The sequence below is a fragment of the Mandrillus leucophaeus genome, unplaced genomic scaffold, assembly GCF_000951045.1.
Source record: "Mandrillus leucophaeus isolate KB7577 unplaced genomic scaffold, Mleu.le_1.0 Scaffold803, whole genome shotgun sequence".
NCBI classification, from domain to species: domain Eukaryota; kingdom Metazoa; phylum Chordata; class Mammalia; order Primates; family Cercopithecidae; genus Mandrillus; species Mandrillus leucophaeus.
The window spans coordinates 919686-946999 of NW_012108731.1; the positions used below are offsets into that span (position 1 = coordinate 919686).

General features: G+C 41.1%; 1 protein-coding gene across 4 annotated transcripts in view; it reads right to left on the minus strand.

The window, feature by feature from the left end:
- Positions 1 to 27314, minus strand: part of KIZ (kizuna centrosomal protein) — a 121404-nt gene that overhangs the window by 54202 nt on the left and 39888 nt on the right. For all 4 annotated transcript variants that reach the window (XM_011967605.1, XM_011967604.1, XM_011967603.1 and 1 more), the window contains 2 exons: positions 25651 to 26296; positions 24987 to 25302 (listed from right to left, as the gene is read on the minus strand). In XM_011967605.1, the coding sequence (XP_011822995.1) occupies positions 24987 to 25302; positions 25651 to 26296 (962 nt within the window). The remainder of the gene's footprint in view (positions 1 to 24986; positions 25303 to 25650; positions 26297 to 27314) is intronic.

Genomic DNA, 27314 nt, shown 5'->3' on the forward strand with positions numbered 1-27314 from the left:
TAGTCCCAGCTACTCGGGAGGCTGAGGCAGGAGAATGGCGTGAACTGGAAAGGCGGAGCTTGCAGTGAGCTGAGATCCGGCCACTGCACTCCAGCCTGGGCAACAGAGCAAGACTCCATCTCAAAAAAAAAAAAAAAGAAAAGAAAAAAAATCCTCCTGACCGGGCAGGTAAAGATTGGGAAAATTTACTCTTACTTCCCTGGGTTTCTTTCAAATCAGCACCGATACAAAGGTGTAGTCACTAGGGTACTGGCTGAGTTCTCCAACTGAGATGTACAAACAGCACGCAGGATGGTGGCTCATGCCTCTAATCCCAGCACTTTGGGAAGCCAACGTGGGAGGACCGCTTAAACCCAGGAGTTTGAGACCAGCTGGGCAACACAGCAAGACTCTGTCTCTTAAAATAAAATACAAAACAGGCCAGGTGTGGTGGTTCATGCCTGTAATCCCACCACTTTAGGAGGCCAAGGTGGGCAGATCACAAGGTCAGGAGATTGAGAACATCCTGGCTAACACGGTGAAACACTGTCTCTACTAAAAATACAAAAAAAAAAAAAAAAAAATTAGCTGGGCGTGGTGGCAGGCACTTGTAGTCCCAGCTACTTGGGAGGCTGAGGCAGGAGAATGGCGTGAACCTGGGAGGCAGAGCTTGTGGTGAGCCAAGATCGCGCCACTGCACTCCAACCTGGGTGACAGAGTGAGACTCTGTCTCAAAAAAATAAATAAAATAAAATAAAATACATAACAGATCTCCAGGGCTTACTATGGAGCCAGCTACCTAAAGTGACTGCTTTAAATATCTACTAAAGAAAAAAAAAAAAAAGAATGTGGAGGGTGTAGGGGCAGAAGGGGTGATCCGTTTCCTCCTCATCATAAGGGTCACAGTCAACACCCTTATAACAAACAGGTTAACAAAAGAAAACACAACAAATTTTATTTGATCATTGTTTTCTGTGACATGACAGCCTTCAGATTGAAGACCCAAGGATATTGAGAAGACTGTCCATTTTTATGCTGAAGTTCAATGAAGAACAGACAATCGTGTAGAACTGTGCTTAGCCAAGAAGGGTATGTATGACTGAATGCTAACAGACTGAGTGCGGAAACTCAGCCAGGCCTGTCTGTTCCATTCTTCTTGGCGTCTCTGTGCAGTGTTCCTTCCTCCCTGGTACCGGGCAGGACCCTTTCTGAAATGGGGAGTCTTACGACTCACAATCAAACAAGGTAGGTTAAAGAATTTATTTACGGCCAATTCCACCACAGAAATACAGGAGGGAAATTAGAGTAATATTTTTAGGTTTTATGGCTGGCTTTGGGGAAAATGGGTTCAGGTTTTTATGATCCACTTTGAAGAAAAGGAATTCTAGTTTCTACAGCTTATCTCTGAGAAAATGAGGCCGAGGTACAGGAGAGTGGGAGAAGATCAGAGAAAAACTTACTTCTGAGGCCTTCCCTTTGGGGTGTCATTTTCTGAGGCCCAATGAGGGTAAATGTCTTATTATCATACAACTTTATGCCTTCCCCAAATTACAATTCAGCTCTGTATTTTCAAAAAGTTTTAAAATACTACAAACACATCAAAAAGAATTTACTAGACATTATAATCAGTTCTATCATTAAACTCTAGAGGGTAAATGATGATGATGAAAAGGTATCTGGTATTGTCAAGGTAGAATCATCTTTGTGAGGATTAAAGGCTGACGCAGGACCATAAAACAAAACATCAGACTCTGCTGTGTTGTTCCATGTCTGTCCGTCTGCTTATATTCATATACACACATGTGTGTTTAAGAGAGGAGACAAGGAGGCTCAGACTGGGCTGGTGAGGGTTACACTAGGTGAGTGGATTCGGGGAGAAGGGAAACCAGAGGGCACGAATGGGACAGGCTTACTGAAGTTTGGCTCAGGCCATGTTGAGACCCTGAAATAAGCTGCCATGTCACTTCTCTAGGATAAGTGAGTCTCCACACAGGCCAATTTAGTCTGATGAATGGGAATGGGTCTAGTACAGAGTTATCCTCCACTGAGGGGGTACTCAGATGAGTAGGGCAGGCCCCATCCTGGGTTCTTACTCTGCTGGGGGTCCATTTCTGTGATAACAGTGAAATGCCTGGTTTATGAACATCATGCCTTCTGCTCTCTGAGCATGATAGATATCAAATACAGGACTGCTGAAAGGATTGGGCTGGTTTGCTGTTGGACCCTCAGAGGATCAATATAGGTTGAGTATCCCTCATCTGAAATGGTTGGGAATTTGGATTTTGAATTTTTTCGGATTTTGAATTTTTTCAGATTTTGAATTGTGTTTTTTTATTTTTTGATTTTGGAATATAAGCATCCCAAATATGAAATGCTCCAATAAACATTTCATCATGTTGGCACTCAAAAAGTTTCAGATTTTGGAGCATTTTGGACTTTGGATTTTAGGATTTGGGATGCTCAACCTGCCCTGTATTAAACTGAAGACGCTGAATCAATTAATTATTCAAGTGCTTGTTCGTCTAAGAAGCTGCTAAGAGGAAGCCAAAGACAAAAAGAAGAAATAAGAAACATAAAAGTGCACAAGAACAAGTATTATGAATGGATACATGGATTAAGCCTGGAGGAAGGGCATGCGGGATGTAAGCAAGAAAACAACAAAAGCTAACTGGCTCTCCTAGGACAGCCTGTTAGATTTGAGTTTGTTTTCTTTACTGTAGTGATTCTCAGATATATTTTAGTAGAATTATTCTACATTTGAGTAAAGTGGTCTTTTCTAAGTTCTTAGGAAAATTAATCTTCGTAATTTTGAGAAACTTCCCAAAACTGGTTTAGTAAAGTTTTGGCATCTGCTATCTAGTTTGCCTACTAGAAGATAATAAAATGAAAGAGAGTACTGAATGAAAAATAATGGAAAGTATGGAAGTAGCTGGGAACCAGATGCAATGACCTCTTTTGTCAGTGTAGTGTTTAGGGGATGTCAGATAAGCATGTCCCAATTCCAGGTAAGTGGACTTTTCAAAGCAGAAGAAACGGATTCCAAGTGTACTCAAGATTACAGATGCCAGCCTGTAATCACGCTCCTAAAACAACCATGCCCAGTCCAGTCCATAACATAGACATCATCTGTCCATGTGATGTGTGACACAGCTGATCAGTAAGGATCATCAGTCTCATGACCAGAAATTCTTTTCGGGATTTGGTTATCCTGGAAAGTGGTGCTTTTCAATGTTTAAGGTGGCAGAACACCTGAAACTCACAAAAATTTTTGCCACAAAGTATTAATATATTCCATTTATCACACAAATTAGAACACTTTTTACTAGTAAACAATAAATATATGCATACAATATAAAAATCAAACCATTAACATACATGTCCATGATTCAAAAATTTGTCGAGATCAGCTACTTCCACTTTCCCTTACTTTTCATTCGGTACTCTCATTCATTTTATTATCTTCTAGTAGGCAAACTATATAGCAGGTGCCAAAGTTTTAGTAAACCAATTTTAAGAAGGTTCTCAAGATTACAAAGATTAATTTTCCTATGAACTTAGAAAAGACCACTTTACTCAGATGTAGAATAATTCTAGCAGGGCATGGTGGCACATGTATGTAGTCCCAGTTACTCAGGAGGCTGAGGCAGGAGAATTGCTTGAACCTGGGAGGTTGAGGCTGTGGTGAGCCAAGATGGCACCACTGCACTCCAGCCTGGGCAACAGAGCAAGACTCTGTTTATTTTTTTATTTTTTTATTTTTTTTGAGACGGAGTCGCGCTCTGTTGCCCAGGCTGGAGAGTAGTGGCGCAATCTCGGCTCACGGCAAGCTCCGCCTCCTGGGTTCACGCCATTCTCCTGCCTCAGCCTCCTGAGTAGCTGGGACTACAGGCGCCCGCCACCATGCCCGGCTAATTTTTTGTATTTTTAGTAGAGATGGGGTTTCACCGTGTTAGCCAAGATGGTCTTGATCTCCTGACCTCATGATCCACCCACCTCGGCCTCCCAAAGTGCTGGGATAACAGGTGTGAGCCATTGCGCCCAGCAAGACAAGAAAGAAGACAAGAAAGAAAAGAAAGAAAAGGAAGGAAGGAAGGAAGGAAGGAAGGAAGGAAGGAAGGAAGGAAGGAAGGAAGGAAGGAAGGAAGGAAGGAAGGGGGCTGGGTGCGGTGGCTCACGCTTGTAATCCCAGCACTTTGGGAGGCTGAGGTGGGTGGATCACTTGAGGCCAGGAGTTCGAGACCCCGTTTGGAAACATGGTAAAACCCTGTCTCTACTAAAAATACAAAAATTAGCCAGGCATGGTGGTGGCCACCTGTAATCCCAGCTACTTGGGAGGCTGAGGCAGGAGAATTGCTTGAACCCAGGAGGCAGAGGTTACAGTGAGCTGAGATCGCGTCACTGCACTCCAGCCTGGGCAACGGAGTGAGACTCGGTCTCAAAAAAAAAAAGTAGAATAATTTTACTAAAATGTATCTGAGAATCACTACAGTAAAGAAAACAAATTTGAAACTAGTACTGTTTTCAGATTTAAAAACACATTTCCAGTCCATCAAACTGACAAACAAATCAAAATGAATTTACACTGAAAAAGGAAAACTGTCAGAAAAAAAGTGAGAAAAATAGTTGAAAGCCATAAAAGATAGGGGATTCAGAACTATTCCTCACATCTCTCTTGTAGGTTACGGTAATATTCTAAGGCTTGCAACCCAAATTCAAAACAGATTCAGTATAAAAGTATAGAAAGCATGTACCCGCGCGCGCACACACACACACACACACACAATTATTTTTTTCCTTTTCTTGAGACAGGGTCTTGCTCTGTTGCCCAGGTTGGAATGCAGTGATGCAATCATAGCTCACTGTATTTCCCAACTCCTGGGCTCAAGCAAGCCTCCCACCTCAGCCTCCTGAGTAGCTAGGATTACAGGTGTGAACCACCATGCCTGACTAATTTATTTTTATTTTTATTTTTATAGAGCCAAGGTCTTGCTATGTTGCTCAGACTAGTCTCAGTCTCCTGGCCTCAAGCAATCCTCCTACCTCAGCCTCCCAAAGGGCTGGGATAACAGGCACGAGCCATTACACGAGGCCCCAGGAAACATTAAAGTCTTATTTCCTGCTTAACTTTCAAGTTTTAGTGTGTCTCATTCACCTGGCCTATCTGCAGACACTTTTCCCTCACTGAAGGGAAGCTTTCCCACTCAGTTATCAAGCTTGAAGATTCTTTGTCAAATCCTACCTTAAAACAAACTCGGTTTTTCCAAAAGTCTGTCACTAGAAGCTCAACTACTATTCTTCAAAGGTGAGAACTGTAAGTTAAAGAGAATTAAAGGGAAAGTATGCCGCAAAGAACTAAAGAAGGAAGAATGAAGTGGGCAACAACAGGTAGAAATGAAGTCAGGGGACCGGGTGCGGTGGCTCACGCCTGTAATCCCAGCACTTTGGAAGGCCGAGGCAGGTGGATCGCCTGAGGTCAGGAGTTCGAGATCAGCCTGGCTAACACAGTGAAATCCCATCTCTACTAAAAATACAAAAAAATCAGCTGAGTGTGGCGGTGGGCATCTGTAATCCCAGCTCTACTTGGGTGGCTGACACAGGAGAATCGCTTGAACCCGGGAGGCAGAGGTTGCAGTGAGCTGCAATCGCGCTATTGCACTCCAGCCTGGGCAACAAGAGTGAGACTCTGACTCAAAAAAAAAAAAAAAAAAAAAAGTCAGAGATGCAGAGAAGGGAAGTGTTGGGTCTGCCACCTGGCAACCATTAAGTAGAATAATTTTTCACTTAATTTATAATTAAGATAACCCAGTTTTATTCTGATGAACCACTACTCCCCTATCCTAACCCATACACCTTGAGTGAAGCATGAGGTCCAAGTAAAAGCCAATGGACTCTGCCCTTGATTCAGTGATTGTGTAAGGGATGGGCATATGATGTGGTCAGAGCCAATGACAGTCTCTGATTCAGCATGCCAGGGAAAAGTTCTCCAGCAGCAGGGCCTAAGAACTGAGCTGATCCAGAAGGAGGGGAGCCAGGAAACAGAGAAGTCAGAGTCCACTGGCACCGTCTGAGGCTTGGGTAAAGCCAGCCTGAAGACTGTCTACCACTGGGCTGCAATGACATGTGCAATGAAAGAGTCCTACTGCATAAAAAGAAATACACCTTAAAAAGAGGTAAAAAGGACAAAAAAAAAATCCTGCAATTTACTGTTTCTATATCAGTTTTATTTTTGTTGTAAGGATGCTAATTCTTTGATTATAAAATATAAAATATTTTGCATGGCCTGAAAAATATTTAGCACATATGTAAAAAGAAATGGTTATTAAAAGCATCCCCATCATGGGAAGATTTCCAAGGCCCTCCGTGAAAGCTGTGAAGCTAGCCACATAGCCAAAGGCACCCTTGCCTCTAAAGGGCAAGCACCACAGAGCTGCGGTCCATGGTTTTTAAGCTTGGAATTCAGGAGATTTTTTTTTTAACTGTTCTAGTAAGATATGATTCACATATCATAAAATTCACTAATTTAAAATGTACACTTCAATGGTTTTTATTAGCATACTCAGAGTTGTGCAACCATCACACAATCGAATTTTAGAACATTTCTGAAAGATGGTTTAAATTTTTTTCCTGATTGTAAGAGCAATAATTCACAGACAACTTGCCTGTAGCATTTCCATCTTAACCCACCAGTCACAGGACAAACACCTTGCTGGGGTAGAGTTCTGTCTCCAGACTCAGTCCCTTTGGCTGTTTCCTATATCTACCAACCTTTCTTTGGACCAAATTTAGCAATCGTGCGGTTACCTACTCAATGTCCATCTCCCTTCTTCCTTTTCATGGAACCCCAATTTTGTTTAGTAATCAACCTCTCCCTTTGTATAACTCATGGGGCAATAATTCCTTGCCTCATTCCAGAGTAGACTGTGATTAGTCTAAGCCAGGAGTGACCAAATCCAGCCACGGCCTGCTGTTGTACAGTTCTTGAGCATATATTTAAAAAGAGAAAGAGCAGAGAGAGGGAGGGGAGAGGAGGAGAAAAGAAGCCTAAAATATTTGCTATTTGGTCTTTTTTTTTTTTTTTTTTTGGCTGGGGGACAGTCTCGTTCTGTTGCCCTGGCTGGAGTGCATGGCACAATCTTGGCTCACTGCAAACTCTGCCTCCTGGGTTCAAGTGATTCTCATGCCTCAGGCTCCCGAGTAGTTGGGATTACAGGTGCACACCAACACGCCCAGCTAATTATTGGTATTTTCAGTAGAGACAGGGTTTTGTCACGTTGCCCAGGCTGGTCTTGAACTCCAGAGCTCAGGCAATCTGCCCACCTCGGCTTCCCAAAGTGCTAGGATTACAGGTGTGAGCCACTGCGCCCAGCCTTACTATTTGGTCTTTCACAGAAAAGGCTTCCTTAGTCTAGGCCAATTATAATAACCCTTGCCAGTAATTAGCTTAGGAATGGGTCTGTGAACAAATTTTAGTCAACAAGATGCAAGAGGAAGTCTACTGAACACTTTCCTTGCTTCTAACCGAGACTCAAAAAGAGTCTCTTTCTGTCTTTGGAAGCTATAAGGCTGTGGTGTCTAGATGGGTCCTTGGTACTTGTCTACCTTCTCATTCCTCACTGTGTCCTCAGATGGTAGGGGAGAGAGAGAGCTCTCTTGTGTCTCTTCTTATAAGGGCACTTAATTCTATCATGACAGCCCTACCTTCCTGACCTCATCTAACCCAGATTACCTCCCAAAGGTCCCTTCTCCAGATATCACACTGAGGGTTATGGCTTTAACATATGAATTTTAGAGGGACACAAACATTCAGTCCATAATAGCATTGCTGCTGCCCCTTTGCTCCTGGCTGTAGGAAGATGTCAACACTGAGGATGTCAGAGCACGGAAATGGAAAGGATCTGGGTCTTTGACAACAAAAGTGAAGGGCAGTACCAACCAACTCCATAGCCTGCTCTACCTCTGGACTTCCAGAAATGAGACAGAACAAATGTACTTCTTGTTTAAGCATACGTGTTTGAGACAGTGTTCCTGTTACCGGCAACCAACAGCATCCTGATACATCAAGATAATAGCTGAATGTTCAACAATGCCAGAAAACTAAGTTTTAAAAAATAACTCTGAAGCCAGGTGCTGTGGCTCACATCTGTAATCCCAGCACTTCGGGAGGCCGAGAAGAGTGGCTCCTTTGAGGTCAGAAGTTCAACACCAGCCTGGGCAACATGGTGAAACCACGTTTCTACTAAAAATACAAAAATTAGCCAGGTGTGGTGGCGCATGCTTGTGATCCCAGCTACAAGGGAAGCTGAGGCACGAGAAATGCTTGAACCTGGGAGGTGGAGGTTGCAGTGAGCCAAGATCACGCCACTGCACTCTGGTATGGGTGACAGAGTGAGACCCTGTCTCAAAAAACAAAAAAGAAAAAACAAAGAAACCTCTGATGGACGGCTTTTCAGTAATTCAAATTTGTGTTTCATTGAAAATAATTTAAGGGGGTGTTTTAAAATGACAAATGTGCATCCTGCCCCTAACATGTCTCCTCTTTGTCCTTTTAAAAAATCTGAGTTAACAATAGAACCCCTGCCTTTGGTGTGGCTGGGCCAGCATGAGGCAAGACCAGGAGGCTGGTCTTGTGTAGCAACTGGAGAGATGAGGAAAAGACACTTTGCAGACCCTGACTGCATCCCCTGGGCCTACAGTAGTGCTATTTGCTGGCATGTGAGCTACTCCTTCAGTTGGAGTAACCATAGTTCCCAGATACGGGCCATGCTTGCTTATCTCCAGGCCTCTGCTCATACTGCAGCCCTCAAAATCCGGAATGACGAATCTCCTTCAACTAGACAAACCAATCATCATGGCTATTCTGGTTATCTACTGCTGTATAATAAAATACCACCCAAATTTAGTGGTATAAACCAACAACTTTTTATAATGCTCATGGCTTCTGTGGTTCAGTAATCTGGACATGGGTAGGGCATAGTACAGGTGGCTTGTCTCTGCTCCATGATGTCTGGGGCCTCAGTCTGAACATCTGAGGGCGACTTGGAATAAAGGGACTGGAATTATTTGGTGACTCCTACACTCACATCTGGAGCTTGGGCTGGGATTACTGGGCTCAGCTGGGATACTGACTGGAGTACCTGTACCTGGCCTGTCACTGAGACTTGAATGCTATTGGGCTAATTTTTTGGGAAACCTGACTATGTTCTGCTTTCTCCTGCCTTATTTGGGTCTTGAACAACCAGGGCTTGACTTTCAGAGTCTCCTCTCTAACTTCTGAAGCCATGGGTAAACCTGTTCCACCAGAATAAACTACTCTTAGATCTCAAATTCGTACTGAAAGAAGTTTAGTTTTGCTACACCCGTAGTTGGATTTGGCTTGACTCTTGGTTCCCTTCTCAACAGAGGCTGAAGTCTGCTCTATGCTCTCAGTAGCCTTCCTGGCTTTTCCTCTCCTTGCACCGGTCTCTTCTTTCCTCGCCCCACCCCCTACCACTTACTTGGCTCCAGGAGAGTGGGATAGGACACCTTAACACTGACTTGGGAGATTGCCCCAAAATGTTGTAATTTACTTAAATATAAAATGGTGAAAAGAATTATAGGAAAACAGTTGTAGAGCTGTCACCATCATCATCTTTAAAAAAAACTCCCTGAATTTCCTTATTTAAAAAAGAAAAGAGCAAAGAGCAAACCAAAAACTCATAGATTTTTGAGTTTGAAAATGAGGTGAAATAGACAGCAATATAATACTGGTAGGAGACTTCAGTATTCCATGTTCAATAATAAATAGAACAATCAGACAGAAAATCAACAAAGAAACAACAAACTTGAACAACAGTACTGGCCAAATGGACCTAACAAACATATACAGAACACTCCACCCAAAACCAACAGAATTTTTTATACATAAAGTATAAAAAAAAAAAGAAAAAGAAATTTAAAAAAAGACGAAAATTCACGTGGAATCACAAAAGACCCGGAACAGCCAAGACAATCTTGAGAAAGAAGAAAAAAAAGCAATAGAATAGCAATACATTCTTCTCAAGTGCTGACAAAACATTCTCTAGAACAGATCACGTGTTAGGTTCCAAACCAAGTCTCAATAAATTTAAAAAGACTGAATCATACCAAGTGTTTTCTCTGATGAAATGGAATTAAATTAGAAATCAATAGCAGAAGCAAAATTGTAAAATTCACAAACGTGGAAATTAAACAACACACTAACAACCAACAGATCACAAAATAAATCAAAAGGGAAATTAGAAAATATCTGACACAAATTAAAACAAAAATACAACATACCAAAACTTATGAAATGCAGCAAAAGCAGTACTAAGAGAGAAGTTTATAGCAATAAAAACTTACATTTAAAAAGAAAAGCTTAAATCAACAACCTAACTTCACACCTTAAAGGAAGTAGAAAAATAGAACAAAACAAGCCCAAAGTTAGTAGATAGAAGGAAATAATAATGATTAGAGATAAATGAAAAAGAGAATACAAAAAAAAAAGGAAAAAAAACAATTAAGAGTTTTTTGAAGAAATAAACAAAATTGACAAACCGTTGGCTAGACTACTTGAGACAAGAGAGAGAACCCAAATGCATAAAATCAGAAATGAAAGAGGAAACACTGCAATTGATACCAGAGATTAAAAAGGATCACAAGAAACTATTATAAACAATTATACACCATGGAAGAAATAAATAAATTCCTAAAAACATACAACATACCAAGACTAAATAATAAAGAAATAGTCTGAACAGACCTAAAACTAGTAAGGAGACTGAATCAGTAATCAAAAACCTCCCAACAACAGCAAAAAAGTCCAGGACCAGATAGTTTCACTGGTGAATTCTACCAGACATTTAAAGAATTAATGCCAATACTTCTCAAACTCTTCCAAAAAAACTGAAGAAAAGGGAATATTTCCAAACTTATTTTATTAGGCCCGCATTACCCTGATGCCAAAGCCAGGCAAAGATATCACAAAAAAAGAAAACTACAGACCAATATGCCTAATGAATATAGACACAATTATTGTCAACAAAATACTAACAAACCAAATTCAGCAGTACATTAAAAGAATCATAAATCATGACCAAGTGAGACGTTTATCCCTGGGATGCAAGAATGAATCAACATATAAAAATCAATGTGATACATCACAGTAACAGAATGAAAGATAAAAATCACATGACCATTTCAACAGACACAGAATAAATGTCTGACAAAATTCAACATCCTTTCCCAATAAAACCTCTCAATAAACTAGACATAGAATGAAATTACCTCAACTTAATAAAGGTCAAATATAAAAAGTTCATAGCTAATATCATACTCAATGGTGAAAGCTGAAAGCTTTTCCTTTGAAATCATGAACAAGACAAGGATGTCCACTCTTGCCACTTCTGTTTAATATAGTACTGAAAGCCCTAGCCAGAACAATTACGCAGGAAAAGAAATAAAAGCCATTCAAATCCAAGTAAAATTGTCCCTGTTGCAGATGACATGATATATAGAAAACTCTAAAGATCACATACACACACACATGCATACTGTTAGAATTAATAAATGAATTCAGTAAAGTTGCAGGCTATAAAATGAACATACAAAAATCAGTTGTGTTTCTACACACTAACAACAAACTGTCTGAATATGAAGTTAGAAAAATATTCCCATTTACAATAGCACCAATAAGAATAAAATAGTTAGAAATAAACTTAATTAAGGAAGTAAAAGACTTCCATGCTAAATACTACAAAACACTGACAACAGAAATTAACAAAGACACAAGCAAATGGAAAGAATTCCACGTTCATGGATTAGAAGATTTAATTTTGTTCAAGTGTCCATACTACCAAAGCAATCTCCAGATTCTATGAAATTTCTATCAAAATTTTAATGGCACAGGGCAATCAGGCAGGAGAAAGAAATAAAGGGTATTCAATTAGTTAAAGAGGAAGTCAAATTGTCCCTGTTTGCAGATGACATGATTGTATATTTAGAAAACCCCACTGTCTCAGCCCAAAATCTGTCTCTTATACACATCTAGATGTGTATAAGAGACAGCACGTATGTTTACTGTGGCACTATTCACAATAGCAAAGACTTGGAACCAACCCAAATGTCCATCAATGATAGACTGGATTAAGAAAATGTGGCACATGTACACCATGGAATACTATGCAGCCATAAAAAGGGATGAGTTCATGTCCTTTGTTGGGACATGGATGAAGCCGGAAACCATTGTTCTCAGCAAACTATCGCAAGGACAAAAAACCAGACACCACAAGTTCTCACTCATAGGTGGGAATTGAACAATGAGAACACTTGGACACAGGAAGGGGAACATCACACACCGGGGCCTGTTGTGGGGTGGGGGCAGGGGGCAGGGAAAGCATTAGGAGATATACCTAATATAAATGACGAGTTAATGGGTGCAGCACACCAACATGGCACATGTATACATATGCAACAAACCTGCATGTTGTACACATGTACCCTAGAACTTAAAGTATAAAAAAAAAAAAAAGAAATTAAAAAAAAGACGAAAATTCATGTGGAATCACAAAAGACCCAGAACAGCCAAGACAATCTTGAGAAAGAAGAAAAAGTTGGAGGCATCACACTCGTGATTTCAAAATACCTTACAAAGCTACCGTAATCAACACAGTATGGTATAGCATAAAGACAGACATATAGACCAACAGAACATTCAGAATAGAGAGCCCATAAATCAATCCATGAGTATGCAGTCAACTAATCTTTGATAAGGGTGTCAAGAATATATGATGAGGAAAGGACAGTCCTTTAACATATGGTGTTGGAAGAAACTGGAAATCCATATGCAAAAGAATGGAACCAGACTCTTACACCACACACAAAAATCAACTCAAAATGAATTAAGGATTTACATATAAGACCTGAAGCTTTAAAACTCCTAGAAGAAAAACACAGGGAAAAAGCTTCATAACACTGGCCTTGGAAAAGATTTCATGGATACAACACCAAAAAGCACAGGCAACAAAAGCAAAAATAGACAAGTGGGACTACATCACACCAGAAAGTTTCTGCATAGCAAAGGAAATAATTAACAGAGCAAAAAGGCAATCTATTGAATGAGAGAAAATATTTGCAAAACACATATAAGGGGTTAATTTCCAAAACATATAAAGAACTCCAACAGTTTAATAGCAAAAAGACTAGTAATCTGATTAAAATATGGGCTAAAGACCTGAGTAAACATTTCTCCAGTGTCTCCATAAAACATACAAATGGCCAAGAGGTATATGAAAAGATCCTCATCACTAATCATCAGGGAAATACAAATCAAAACCATGGAAAAATATCAGTTCATATCTGTTAGGATGACTATTCACAAAAAGAACAAAAGATAACAAGCATTGGCAAAGATGTGGAGAAACTGGAACTCTAGTACACTGTTGGTGGGAGTGTAAAATGGAAAACAGTAGGGAGATTCCTCAAAAAATTAAAACTAGAACTACTATTTGATCCAACAATCTCACTTTTGGGTATTTATCCAAAATAATTGAAATCAGGATCTCAAAGAGGTGTTAGCACTCCAGTGTTCATCATAGCACTATTCACAATAGTGAAGATTTAGAAATAACCAAAATGTTCATCAATGGATGAATGGACAAAGAAAATACACATACAATGAAATATTATTCTGCCTTAAAAAGGAAGGAAATTTTGACATATGTCATAACATGGATAAATTCTGAAGACATCATGCTAAGTGAAATAAGCTAGACATCATTTCTCTACCAAGTCCAATACTGATAAGCCCATCAAAGGCATTCTTTATTTCTGTTACAGAGTTTAATTCTAGCATTACTTTTTTATTCTTTATTATAAATTTCATCTTTCTGTTTACATTGCCCATCCTTTCTTGCACATTGTCCTCTTTTTCCTTCAGAGCCCTAGAGCCCTGGCATATTAATCAGTTATTTTAAATTCCTAGTCTGAAAAATCCAACATCTGCCATATTTGAGTCTGGCTCTGATGCTTGCTCTGTCTATTCAAACTGTATTTTTTTTTTTTTGCCTTTTAGTGTGCCTTGTAATATTTTGTTGAAAGCCAGGCATGATGTACTAGGTAAATAGTCCTTTAGGGTGAATAGGTAAACAGGCCTTCAAGGTGAGGTTTCATGTTCATCTGGCTAAAAGTTAGGCTGTGTTTATCGTTTGTTGTAGCTGCAAATGTAGGTATTGGAGGCTAAAATTCCCTTGGGTGTCCTTGTTTTTGTCTCCTTCCCTTGTCTTCAGGTTTCCCGATTGATTGACTGATTTGAGACAGAGTCTCACTCTGTCACCCAGGATAGGGTGCAGTGGTGTGATCTTGGCTCACTGCAACCTCTGCCTCCTGGGTTCAAGCAATTCTTATGTCTCAGCCTCTCAAGTAGCTGGAATTACAGGCACCTGCCACCACACGCAGCTAATTTTTGTATTTTTCGTAGAGACAGGGTTCTGCGCTGTTGGCCAGGCTGGTCTTGAACTCCTGACCTCAGGTGATCCCCTTGTCTTGGCCTCCCAAAGTGCTGAGATTATAGGCGTGGGCTACCATGCCCAGCCTCCTTTTTTATTCAGACAGGGTCCCACTCTGTTGCTCAGGCTGGAGTGCAGTGGCGCCATCTCGGCTCACAGCAACCTCCGCCTCCTGTGTTTAAGCAATTCTCCCACCTCAGCCTCCTGAGTAGCTGGGAGTACAGATGTGTGCCACCATCACCAGCTAAGTTTTGTATGTTTTGGTAGAGACCAGCTTTCACCATATTCGCCAGGCTGGTCTCAAACTCCTGACCACAAGTGATACACCTGCCTTGGCCTCCCAAAGTGTTGGGGATTACAGGTGTGAGCGAGCCACCATGCCTGGCCTCCTAGAGACTTAACTAAGGTCTGAGACATGTGGTTCATTCAGTTGTATAATAGTTTCCTGCTACTAGACAGGATCCCTAGTGATGTGGTGGCAAGGTCTGGGGGAGGAGAAGCCTTTTATGGTCCTTGGATTAGGTTTCAGTCTTCTGTGACCTTCACAAGTGCTTCTCAGTTCCTATCTAACCCCTGCCTTTGCCCCATGTGACTCATGTTCTTCTGACTGAGGCTAGAAGCCTATATGCTGAGACGGCTGGCAAAGGATGGAGAACTGGGTTCATTCCCATTGGCCAATGGAGACTTCTTTTGACATCTCCTCTACACCAAGTGACAATGACTGTGACTATGATTATTGCCTACTTTGCTGAGGATCAGGTCTCAGGACTATTCCCTTCTTAGAAACCTGGTTTGGATTTTTAAAAATTTAAACCAAAATAAGGATAATGAAAGTCTTAGATTTTTCAGAAACTAGGTGAGCTAACAGGAAAAGTACAGGCAAGAGAAGAATGAAGTGACAGGTAGAAAACAAAGGGAATACTCTGAATGGCCACACCTACTGGCACTGGGTTATTTTTCCAGAAGTATAATGCATAGCCTTACTTTGGGAACAAAGGACAGAATCTGTGTGGTGGCAAGAAAAAGCTCAGGGGCCACCGGTGTTGAGAGGCCAAAGGTCACATTCAAGAAAAACAGCCAACTGTGCTGATGAAAACAGACAGCTGAGAACAGACATGTGAAGGCATCATCACATCTGAAGGAATGTTGAATTTCTAAATATGCTTCCACCTCCTCATAAAGTGAATTCAGGGTAAATTCTAAATGAACATAGTTCAAACCTATTATTCCAGGCACATGACTTTTAGCAACAAATTTTTCTCAGATGCAATAACTTCTTTCCTACATTTAACTTTGAAGAGGAACTAAATTAAAATCACTGGATGGGATTCAATCTGTGTGATCACATTTTTATGACCTTGAGAAACCAAGCCTTTCATTTGACTTAGTTTAAAAGGCAGCGTTACATTCTGTTTTCAGTCACACTCCAGGGGGAGAGAGAACAAAGCAACTTTGCAAGTACTTTGTTCAAGCCTGAATAAAGGCAACATAGCACTTCATTGGCCTATTTGAGGCTGGAAAGCACAAAACCAATATGGACGGAGCGAAAGGTCAAATTGCCACTGCTTAGTTTTCTTTTCTTTTTTCTTTTTCTAATTAAAGAATCTAATTTGCTTTTTGAGCTTCCTATTTAACTTTATAAAATATTATCTTTGATGATACTCCAACTATCTAGGTAGTAAAGATTCACTGGGAGACAGCATAGGGTACCAGTTAACTCTGGTCACAGAGGGTCAGTTTGGAGCACACACAGCTGTTTTATGACTTTTGATATGTTACATAACTCCCTGTGCCTCAGTTTTCTTATCTGTAAAATGATGATGATAATAGGATTAAATGATTATAAATAAAGGCATTAAAACAGTGCCTGGCATGGAGGCAGTACTACTGAAAGGCATATCCCCATTTTGGTTGTGATTTGGGTGGTAGAAAACAGAAATCAAGAGCATGCATTCTGGCATCAGACTGTGAGTTTAGACCCTGGCTGCACCTCTGGGACCTGGGCAGGTTATTTAAGCTTTCTAAACCTCATCTGAAACATTCTACTTGGCACCTGCAGCATAACGCCCTCCTGGTTCTCCTTGTTCTTCCCTGCGGCGTCTTCTCAGACTCCTTTGCTAGTTCCTTCCGATCTTCCCCACCCTGAATGTGGAGTCATGCCCTGAGCCGCTTTCCCATTTATATTCACTCTCTACTGTTCTTCTTAGGGCCCACGGCTTTAAAATGCATTTACACCCTGATGATTTACAAATTTATTTATCTAGCCCTGACCTCTCTCTGAATTCCAAGTTCATGAAATCCATCTGCCTACTTAGCATCTCCCTGTGAATGTCAAAAAGGCATCTCAAATCTGACATACCCAAAACTTGTGTCTTGATTTTCTTTCCCCCAAGTCTGTGCCTCCTACATGTTCCTTATCTCAATAAATACCTCACTCTGCCCCCAAAGCCTGGAGTCACCCTTCTCCTCCCTTTCTCTCATAACCCAGACCCAATCCATAAAGAACCCAGATGGTTCTTTTTTTTTTTTTTTTTTTTTTTTTGAGACGGAGTCTCCCTCTGTTGCCCAGGCTGGAATGCAGTGGCATGATTTTGGCTCACTGCAACCTCCACTTTCTGGGTTCAAGCAATTCTGCTGGCTCAGCTGCCCAAATAGCTGGGATTACAGGCACCCACCGCCATGCCCGGCTAATTTTTATATTTTTAGTAGAGACGGGGTTTCACCATGTTGGCCAGGCTGGTCTTGAACTCCTGACCTCAAGTAATCCACCCATCTCGGCCTCCCAAAATGTTGGGATGACAGGCGTGAGCCACCACGCCCAGCCCTCCAGCTGGTTCTTTTATACAAAAATATATCCAGAATCTGACCACTTCTTACCACCCCGCTGCTGCCACCACAGTTCAAAGCAATAGCACCTCTCTGCAGGATCTCTGCAATATTCTCCAAACAGCACTCCTTGCTCCCACTCCTTCCCCCAGTTTATTTCCCATAAGTGGCCAGAGTGATTCCTCATTTCAATTGAAGTTCAACCCAAAGTCCTTCCTTCAGCCTACTGACCCTTCACGACGTGGCACACTGATGCTCTCTCACTCCAGCCTCTCCCTCCTCCCCAACACCTGTTCGGATTTAGGTGCACCAGCCACTTTGCTGTTCCAGAAAACACTCAGTACGCCCCCATCGCATGGCCTCTGTACTGTGGTTCCCTTTGCGTAGTATTCTCTTTCTCAAGACATATCCCATCCCATCTCTCTCCCCTCTCTCTCCCAGAGGAGAGAGGAAATATAAACTATGAACAAAACACATAAACCAGTGTAAAAGACGACAAAGAACAAATGAGGTTAAGTGGATAGAGAAGGCATGGGCACAACTGAATGTGGCTTACTAACTCTCTCACTTCAGGTCCTACTCAACTACCATCTTACCACAGAGACCTTTCCCCACTATCTTATATCTTATATTAAATTGCACCCATGCCTTCTCTATCTACTTAACCTGCTGATTCTTCATCATAATGTGTGTGTGTGTGTGTGTGTGTGTGTGTATATATATATATATAATTTTTATTTTTTTATTTTTATTTTTTGAGACAGGATCTCACTTTGTCACCCAGGCTGGAGTGCAGTGGCACGATCTCGGCCCACTGCAGTCTCAACCTCCTGAGTTTAAGTGATCCTCCTGCCTCACCATCCCCAAATAGCTCAAGCATGTGCCATCACACCTGGCTAATTTTTTTGCATCTTTCGTAGAGATGAAGTTTTATCATGTTGCCAGGCTGGTCTCAAACTCCTGAGCGCAAGCAATCCATTCACCTCAGCCTCCTAAAGTGCTAGAATTACACGTTAGTCACCACGTCTGGCCCTTTGTCATAATACTTTTCACACAGATTGTTTACTGGTTTATATTTCCTTCCTCTCCTCCACATGCATGATCATAAGTACCATAAGAGCAAGAACAATGCTCGGCACAGAGCAGGTGTTCCATATTTAATGTTAAATGAATGTACCCTTTTTCTCATTATCTATAGACTCATAACAAACTACCTCAAAACTCAGTAGCTTAAAATAACAACCAAGTCATTATATTTCATGCTTTTGTGGATTAGGAAAGCAGGCAGGGAGTGGCTGGGTGACTCTTCTGTTTCACATATTATCAAGAGAGGGCATTTAGTGATATTTAGTCTCCGGACAGATTTGTCTGGAGAGTCCAAGAAGGCTTCACCTATGTGTCTGGCACCTTGGTGGGGATGACTGGAAGGATAAGGCTCAGCAAGGACTATGGACAGGGGCACCTACACATAATTTCTTCAGCATAGCAGCCCCAGAATGATCAGACTTTCTATACGGTGGCTTGTGGTTCCCATAGTGAGAGTTGCAGCTAACAGGGTAGACATTGCAAGGCCTTTTATGTATAATTCAACCTCAAAAGTCATATAGCATCAGGCTGGGCATGGTGGCTCATGCCTGTAATCCCAGCACCTTGGGAGGCCAAGGCGGGTGGATCACCTGAGAACATGACTTCGAGACCAGCCTGGCCAACATGGTGAAACTCTACCTCTACTAACAATACAAAATTAGCTGGGTGTGGTGGCACGTGCCTGTAATCCCAGCTACTCAGGAGGCTGAGGTGGCAGGATCACCCGAGCTTGGGGAGGTAGAGGCTGCAGTGGGCCATGATCGCACCACTGCACTCCAGCCTGGGCAACAGAGTGTGACCCTGTCACAAACAAACAAACAAAATACATTTTAAAGAATAAAATTTAAAACTTCTGCTCTGTAAAAGACACTGTTCAAAGGAAAAGACAAGTCATAGATTGGGAGAAAATATCTGTAAGGCACACTATCCCCCTGATAAAGGACTGATACCCAAAATACAAAAAAAGCTATTAAAACTCAACGATAAGAAAACTAACAACTGAATTAAAAATGGGTGAGAGATCTGAACAGACATCTCATCAAAGAAGATACACAGATGGCAAATAAGCATATGAAAAGATGTTCAACATCATATGTCATTAGGGAACTGCAAATGAAACCAATCGCACACCACTAAACACCTTTTAGAATGGCTAAAATGTTAAAAACTGACAATACCAAACGCTGACAAGGTGTAGAACAAGAACTCTCATTCATTGCTAGCGATAATGTAAAATGGCACAGCCACTTTGGAAGATGACGGTTCAGCAGTTTCTCACAAAGCTAAACATAGACTTACCTATTTAGCCATAGAAAAGAATGAGTCATGTCATTTACAACAACATAGATGTAATTGGAGGTCATTATGTTAAGTGATCTAAGCCAGGTACAGAAAGACAAACTTTGCATGTTCTCATTTATTTGGGGGAGCTAAAAATTAAAACAATTGAACTCATGGAGACAGAGAGTAGAAAGATACTTACCAGAGGCTGGGAAGTGTAGTGGGGCTCAGGGATGGGGGGAAGTGGGGATGGTTAATGGGTACAAAAAGATAAGTTAGAAAGAATGAATAAGATCTAGTATTTGATAGCACAACCGGATGACTATAGTAAATAATAATTTAATTGTATATTTAAAACTAAAAGAGTGTAACTGGATTGTTTGTAACACAAAGGGTAAATGCTTGAGGGGATGGATACCCCATTTACCATGAAGTAATTATTATACATTGCATGCTTGTATTAAAATAGTTCATGTACCATATATATATATATACACACACACACATACACACATCTATGTACCCACAAAAATTAAAAATTAAAAGTTAAAAAATAAACAACCCCAAACCAAAAACAGACTTACATATGACCCAGCAATGACCCTCCTTGGTATTTACCCAAATGAGCTGAAAACTGACGTCCACACAAAAACCTGCACAGAGATATTTATGGCAGCTTTATTCACAATTGCCAAATCTTGGAAGCCACCAAGATGTTCCTCAGTAGGTGAATGGATAAACTGTGGTACATCCAGACAATAGAGTATTATTCAGCACTAAAAATAAATAAGCTATGAAGCCATAAAAAGACACGGAAGAACCTTAAATTTACATTACTAAGTGAAAAAGGCCAATCTGATAATACTACTTGTTACATAATTCCCACTACTTGACATTCTGGAAAAGACAAGACACTAAAAAGATCAGTACTTGCCAGGGGTTCAAGTGGGGTTAAAGGAAGAGGGGTGAGTAGATGGAGCACAGGTCATTTTCAAGCAGAGAAACTATTTTTTAATGATACTTTAAAAGTGAGTACATGTCATTATGCATTGATATATAAAACAAAGCAGGCTAGGCACAGTGGCTCACACCTGTAATCCCAGCACTCTGGAGGCAGGCAAATCTCCTGAGGTTAGGAGTTCGAGAACAACCTGGCCAACATGGTGAAACCCCATCTAATTTTGTAAAAATACAAAATTAGTTGGATGTGCTGGCACACGCCTGTAATCCCAGCTACTTGGGAGGTTGAGGCATGAGAATAGTTTGCACCTGGGAGGTGGAGGTTGCAGTGAGCCGATATCGTGCATTGCACCCCAGACTGGGTGACGAGAGCGAAACTCCAACCCCACCCCCACACGCCCCCCAAAAAAGCGAAACAAACAAAAAACCCACTAGCATGAGAAACTGCTTATTGGTGAATGCAGACAGGGACACCCACTTTTAAAGTCCCTATCAGTCTATAATGTTCCACTACTGCTTACCTGAGTATGAAAATGCATTTGCTCAGATGGTGAAGGTACAAGGTGAGGGGAAGCACAGGTTACCTTGGCTGCTGAATCACTTGCTCAGCTACTTTGTTACCATGTGTTCCCACAAGGAACCCTGAATATGTCCAATTCAGCCTGTTCCCAGTCATTATGGGTAGACACTTCTATCCATACAATCCTTGCTTCCAATTCTTCAACTGAGTTGTATTAAATTTTCTTATTGCTGTATCACAAATTACCACATTTATTATTTCATAGTTCCCATGAGACAGGAGTCTGGATCTGGGTTAGTGGGGTCATCTGCTTAAGGTCTCACTAGGCTGAAATTAAGGTGTCTGCTGGAGATGCAATCTCATCTAAGGCTCAGGGACCTCTTCCAAACTCACTGGTTATTGGCAGAATCAATTTCCTTGTGGCTGTAGGACCGAGGCCCTCAGCCCCTACAGGCTGCATGCCATTTCCTGTCATGTGGTCTTTCCCACAAGATGACAGTTTGCTTCTTCAGGCAAACAGGAGAGTATCTTAGCTGCTTTAACTCTCCCTGGCTTCAGGCTGGGCGTGGTGGCTCATGCCTCTAATCCCAGAACTTCGGGAGGGCAAGGCAGGCAGATCGCTTTGAGGTCAGCAGTTCAAGACCAGCCTGGCCAACATGGTGAAACCAGGTCTCTACTGAAAATACAAAAATTGGCCAGGAGCGGTGGCTCATGCCTGTAATCCCAGCACTTTGGGAGGCCGAGGCGGGCAGATTACCCGAGGTAGGGAGTACAAGACCAGTCTGACCAACATGGAGAAACCAAGTCTGTCTAAAAACAAAACAAAACAAAACAAAACACAAAAATTAGCCGGGCATGGTGCACATGCCTGTAATCCCAGCTACTCGGGAGGCTGAGGCAGAAGAATCGCTTGAACCCAGAAGGCAGAGGTTGCAGCGAGCTGAGGTTGTGCCATTGCACTCCAGCCTGGGCAACGAGAGCAAAACTCCATCTCAAAAAAAACCAAAACCAAAACAAAACAAATCAGCCAGGCGTGGTGGCAGGCACCTGTAATCCCAACTATCTGTAAGGCTAAGGCAGAAGAATAGCTTGAACCCAGGAGGCAAAGGTTGCAGTGAGCTGAGATTGTGTCACTGGCTTCAGTAAGGGCCAGTCTCTTTTAAAGTCTCATCTGATTAGGTCAGGTCCACCTTGAATAATTTTCATTTGACTAGCTCAAGGGCAAATGATTTGGGACCTTCATTATATCTGCAAAATCCTTCATCTTTGTCACGTGACAGCTTCATCACAGGAGTAAAATCCACCAGACTCCCAATCCTGCCCACTCTCAAGGCAAGGGGATTACACAGGGCACAAACAACAGGAAGAGAGAATCTCAGGGCCATCTGCACTTCTGCCTACCACACTGATGATTAATCCTAATGAACTAACGCTGTCAGGTTAATCCTAAATCAAGCCTCATCACACTATCCTCCTCCTAAAATAACCTTGAACAGCTCTACAAAGCATAGAGAGTGAATTCCAAATTCATTAACCTGACATTCCAGGCCTTTCTCAAGCTCACCCTAGGTGACATTTTGAACCTTAACTACAAAAGGCCCTCCTCACCCATGCGGTCCTTTGCTCTGCCCCTCCCATGTCCTCTGTGTTCTCTGCTCTGCATTTCTTCCTGCATTTTCCTCCAGACCCTATTTGCTCTTTCCCTCCTCTTCCTCCTTCAAAGCCTATACAGACTTCAAGATGTTGTGCAGATTCTACATTCCAGATCATATGCTCCTGTGTGTCCTCCTTTGTCCCATTTATGCATCTTTGCTAATTAAATTCATTCAAGTGATTTTTCTCCAGGCCCCCAACAGACCCTAAAGTCAACTGAAATACTGAACTGTTGAGGTTATAGTGTTAGTTCTATAAATATGATGCTATGTCTCAGACTAATAATTAACCCTAAGAGCAAAGGAGAAGAGCTCCAACTAAACAATAAATTAACAAAATGTGGGGCCTCAAATGCAGTGGTGATGTCAGGGAGTTAACTAGCATCATTTAAAACCACCTTCGACCTATTCCTGGAGAATATTTTTACCCAGAAAATCAGTAGGCTCAAATTTGATAATATAGACACAAAAACAACCACTGCTGACTGACATTTTCATTCTAGGGGCATTTTATTAAGAAAAATACTCAAAATTCCCTACATGCCCATATTTTCCAATAAATACTGGAAAACTATATGCCAAAACTCCAAGGAGCCTGACTTTATGCCTCCAAGATCATTTTTAAAAAGTCTTTCGAATGGAGACAGAATGAACATTCTTGACTCTTAGAGAAATGTTAAGTAGGGATTCCATACACATACCCAATTTTTTTCACCTCAGAAAAAGACTGAGTCCTGGGTAAGTATATTAGTCCCCTTGTCAGCCTACCAAAGTACTAACTGGTCCATCATGCCATAAAAATAAGCCCACAAACACAAAACTAGAGATAGATAACATTCTATCTCCAGTAATAAAGTTTCTGATGATGTAATATGCATTACCTGTGTCTCTTTGATGAAAGTATTGTTACTAGAAAAATCCATTTGGCTTGCCTCTCCAATAAATCAAATTTCTCAATGACAGGAACCATGTCGGTTCTTCCATCCCTCGTGCAAGAACTTTTACTTGGATATGCTCTTAATAAATATTTCCTGAACATCAGTTTGGATACAATCTATAAATTAAAGCCCGTTAATAAACTTTTCACCATAAGTAGACAATGAATGGTAAGAGGCAATATATTAAAAGGTACAATGGTGTTCTAAAAGAGAACATATGCCCTCCTATACAAAAATGCCCACTTGGCTTTTCACTCCTGCCAGCTTTGTGGAAATGAAAGGGTGACCAGCATTACGGTGTAACAGAAAATTCTGGAGGTGGGGCAGTGGTGTGACATTCAGGCAGACAGGGTGCGGGGTGTTCTGCCCCAGCAGATCCAGCAGAACTATATGACACCACTCTGCCCCGGCCTTCGTTTCCTCATTTGTAAAAGGTGAGATCTACCTTAGGTTGTTTACTTAGGTTCCTTCTACTCCTAAAAGAGATTTGATGTTATTAATGCCATTTTTCAGCACAGAATCAGTTTTCAACAGTTAACAAGTTTTCTACACAGTAGATACACAAGAACTTTCTACAACGTTTTCTTCTAGCATCTCTGATCAGTAGCACAAAAGCATATATAAATTTTTATCAGTTGGATAATGTAAGTTCTCAAAATGTATAACGCTGATGTTCCCATTTAACATTAGAGATTCCAATGTTTCCTATTTACATTCAAAAAAGGAAATCTGGCTTATATATACAATTGGAAGAACTTATTAACTCATATTTAATCAGATGACAAAAATGATACTATGCAAGGAATATAAGGATTAAGCAAATTAATTAGACATAAAGTTCTCAGACTCTAATACTGCATTCCTAGTAAGTTTAACTGTCACCTTCTGTGCTACCAAAACTTCAAAACAGATTTATTTTCTGAAAGGCTGGAGAGTAGGGTGTTGGGGAATGACTTATTACGTTAACCAGGGATTGTGTGTATATAATTACAAGCTGCAATCACCATAACTCAATTATATCCAAACGTTTAAAGCTTTTCTGTTAAAGAAAGAAGGAAGGGAGGAAGGAAAGAAGAAAGAAGGACAGAAAGAAAATTAGGTCTTGCCTAAAAGATTACTTATGAGACTTAAGGAATTTACACATTCATGGCTGAGTGCTCAATAATACATTCCCAGTGGAATGGTCTCTAGAAATGTCTACAATTAAAAACAGAACAGTAGAAAAAAAAATTGAATGGCTTACTCTCTAGTTAGTGCGTGAGTGGAGGATTCCTTTTCTGAATCAGGAGAGCTTAGGGTTTGCAAAATACAATTATTTTTTTCAGTGGATAGGGCATCTTTTTCTTGCTCAGCATGGATTAATTTTAAGGCCTCTATTCCATCTTCTCCCTCCACCTTGCCACCTGGAGTTGGCTGTGGTTCTGGGCTCTTTAAAAACAGGTCATCTTCACTTATTGAAACAGTGAGGTCACTGCTGGTGCTCCAACTTTCCTCCTCCTCCTCTTCCTGCTTTTTTCTGAAGGGCTTTTGTGACTTTGGGTCCCCGTGAGCAAGATTATCTGCAAGTGGGGACACGAATCGATTACCAATCACTGACTTCAGGGGGAAGCAAGGTAACACACAGCAGAATCACTCATCAGTTAAAAACACGGAGAAGCAGCCCACACACAATTCATTATGGAACTTAAAAGCTTAAACATATTTTCAAATGTTTAAAAAAATCACAGCGGGTTTAAAAATCAGCAAATTCACTTGCATGTACATTTTTAAGAGCTCATTAGAATGGATTTTGTTGCCAAAGATACTATTTTATGACAAAGAGAGATAATTAGAGAGTATATTTTGTCCTTACATAAGATCACTACCACCCAGAAAACTCAGCAACCAAACTCAGCCTCTCATCCCACCTGAAACACCTTGCCAAGGAGAATGCTTCTCTTGAGACCACTTATTTTCAGATTCACAGTATTCTGAAACTGATATCGGAGAGACTGGCGGGCTGGCTCTTTTTTCCTCAACTTCAATATGTTCCCGTGTCAGTATTTCTCCCTCTGATCCCTCTGATCTGCTGGAACTGTCACACTTTAAATCAGTGGTTCTGTTCTCTGGACTTAATCTTTCCTGTAACGGTGAATTGAGTTCAGCAGACTTTTTGCCTTCAGATAAATTACTCTTGCCATGACGTGTGTTACTTCCTATCTCCAAGCAATGAGTTTGTTCCTCCTCAGACAATACACTGGCTGTGACTGGCGTTTTCTCACCAATCTGAAGAGATGCCTTTCCATCTATGTTGTCAGACTTATTTAAGCACTGTGTGTCATTATTAGTTTGTACTACACAGCTGTCTGTCACATTACTTCTCTGGGCTGTCTGTCGGTGTGAATGTGGGTCAGGAATTGAAAAGTTCTTTGTGGGTTGGGGAGATTTGTGCTCTGTACTGAAATCTCCCATGCTTGAGACGGCTGACATTTGGTGGCCCATAAAGATTGTTGCTGGTTGATACAATCCTCTTGACATGGCTGTTCCTGAGTTAATTCCCTCCTGCACTGCAACCTGCAACACCAAAAGAGATGTGAGCTAAACATATTGTGTATAAACAATTAGGTGGGTTTTTTTTTTTCCCGGAAATGAAAGGAGGTCAAACAAAGCATGATTACTGAAATCAGCACCTACCACGTTTTATTAAACTCATGGCTTCCTACACAATGAATGAGCAAAAAGCAGTAAAGTCCATACAATTTAATTTTAATAACAATGATAGTTCACAAAACCAACATAGTAAAGAAAGTAGGCCAGGTGTGGTGGCTCACGCCTGCAATCCCAGCACTTTGGGAGGCTAAGGTGGGCAGATCACCTGAGGTTAGGAGTTCGAGACCAGCCTGGCTGACATGGTAAAACTCTGTCTGCTAAAAATACAAAAATTAGCCGGGCATGGTGGCAGGTGCCTGTGATGCCAGCTGTTTGGGAAGCCGAGGCAGGAGAATCACTTGAACCCGGGCAGCAGAGATTGCAGTGAGCCGAGATCATGCCACTGCACTCCAGCCTGGAGACTCCATCTCAAAAAAAAAAAAAAGAAAGTACAGAATATATGTTTTTGAAAAAAGAAATACATGCTTTGAAAAGACATCATTAGGAAAGTGAAAACATAACCCACACAATGGGAGAAAATACTACAAATTATGTATTTGATAAGGGTCTAGTATCCAAAACACATAAAGAAGTCATATAACTATGTAATAAAAAGACAAATAGCCCTTAAAAGTGGGAAAAGGATTTAGACAGACATTTCTCCAAAGAAGATATATGAATGGCCAATAAACACATAAAATGATACTATCGTTACTCATTAGGGAAACATAATTCAAAAGCACAGTAAGATATCACTTTACCCACTATGATGGCTGTCTTGGTCTGTTCACGCTGCTGTAACAAAATATCATAAACTAGACAGTGTATAAATAACAGAAATTTGTTTCTGATAGTTCTGGAGGCTGGGAAGTCCAAGATCGAGGCAGGTGCCAGTAGACTCTGGGTCTGGTAAGGAACTGCTTTCTCTCAGACAGCATCTTTC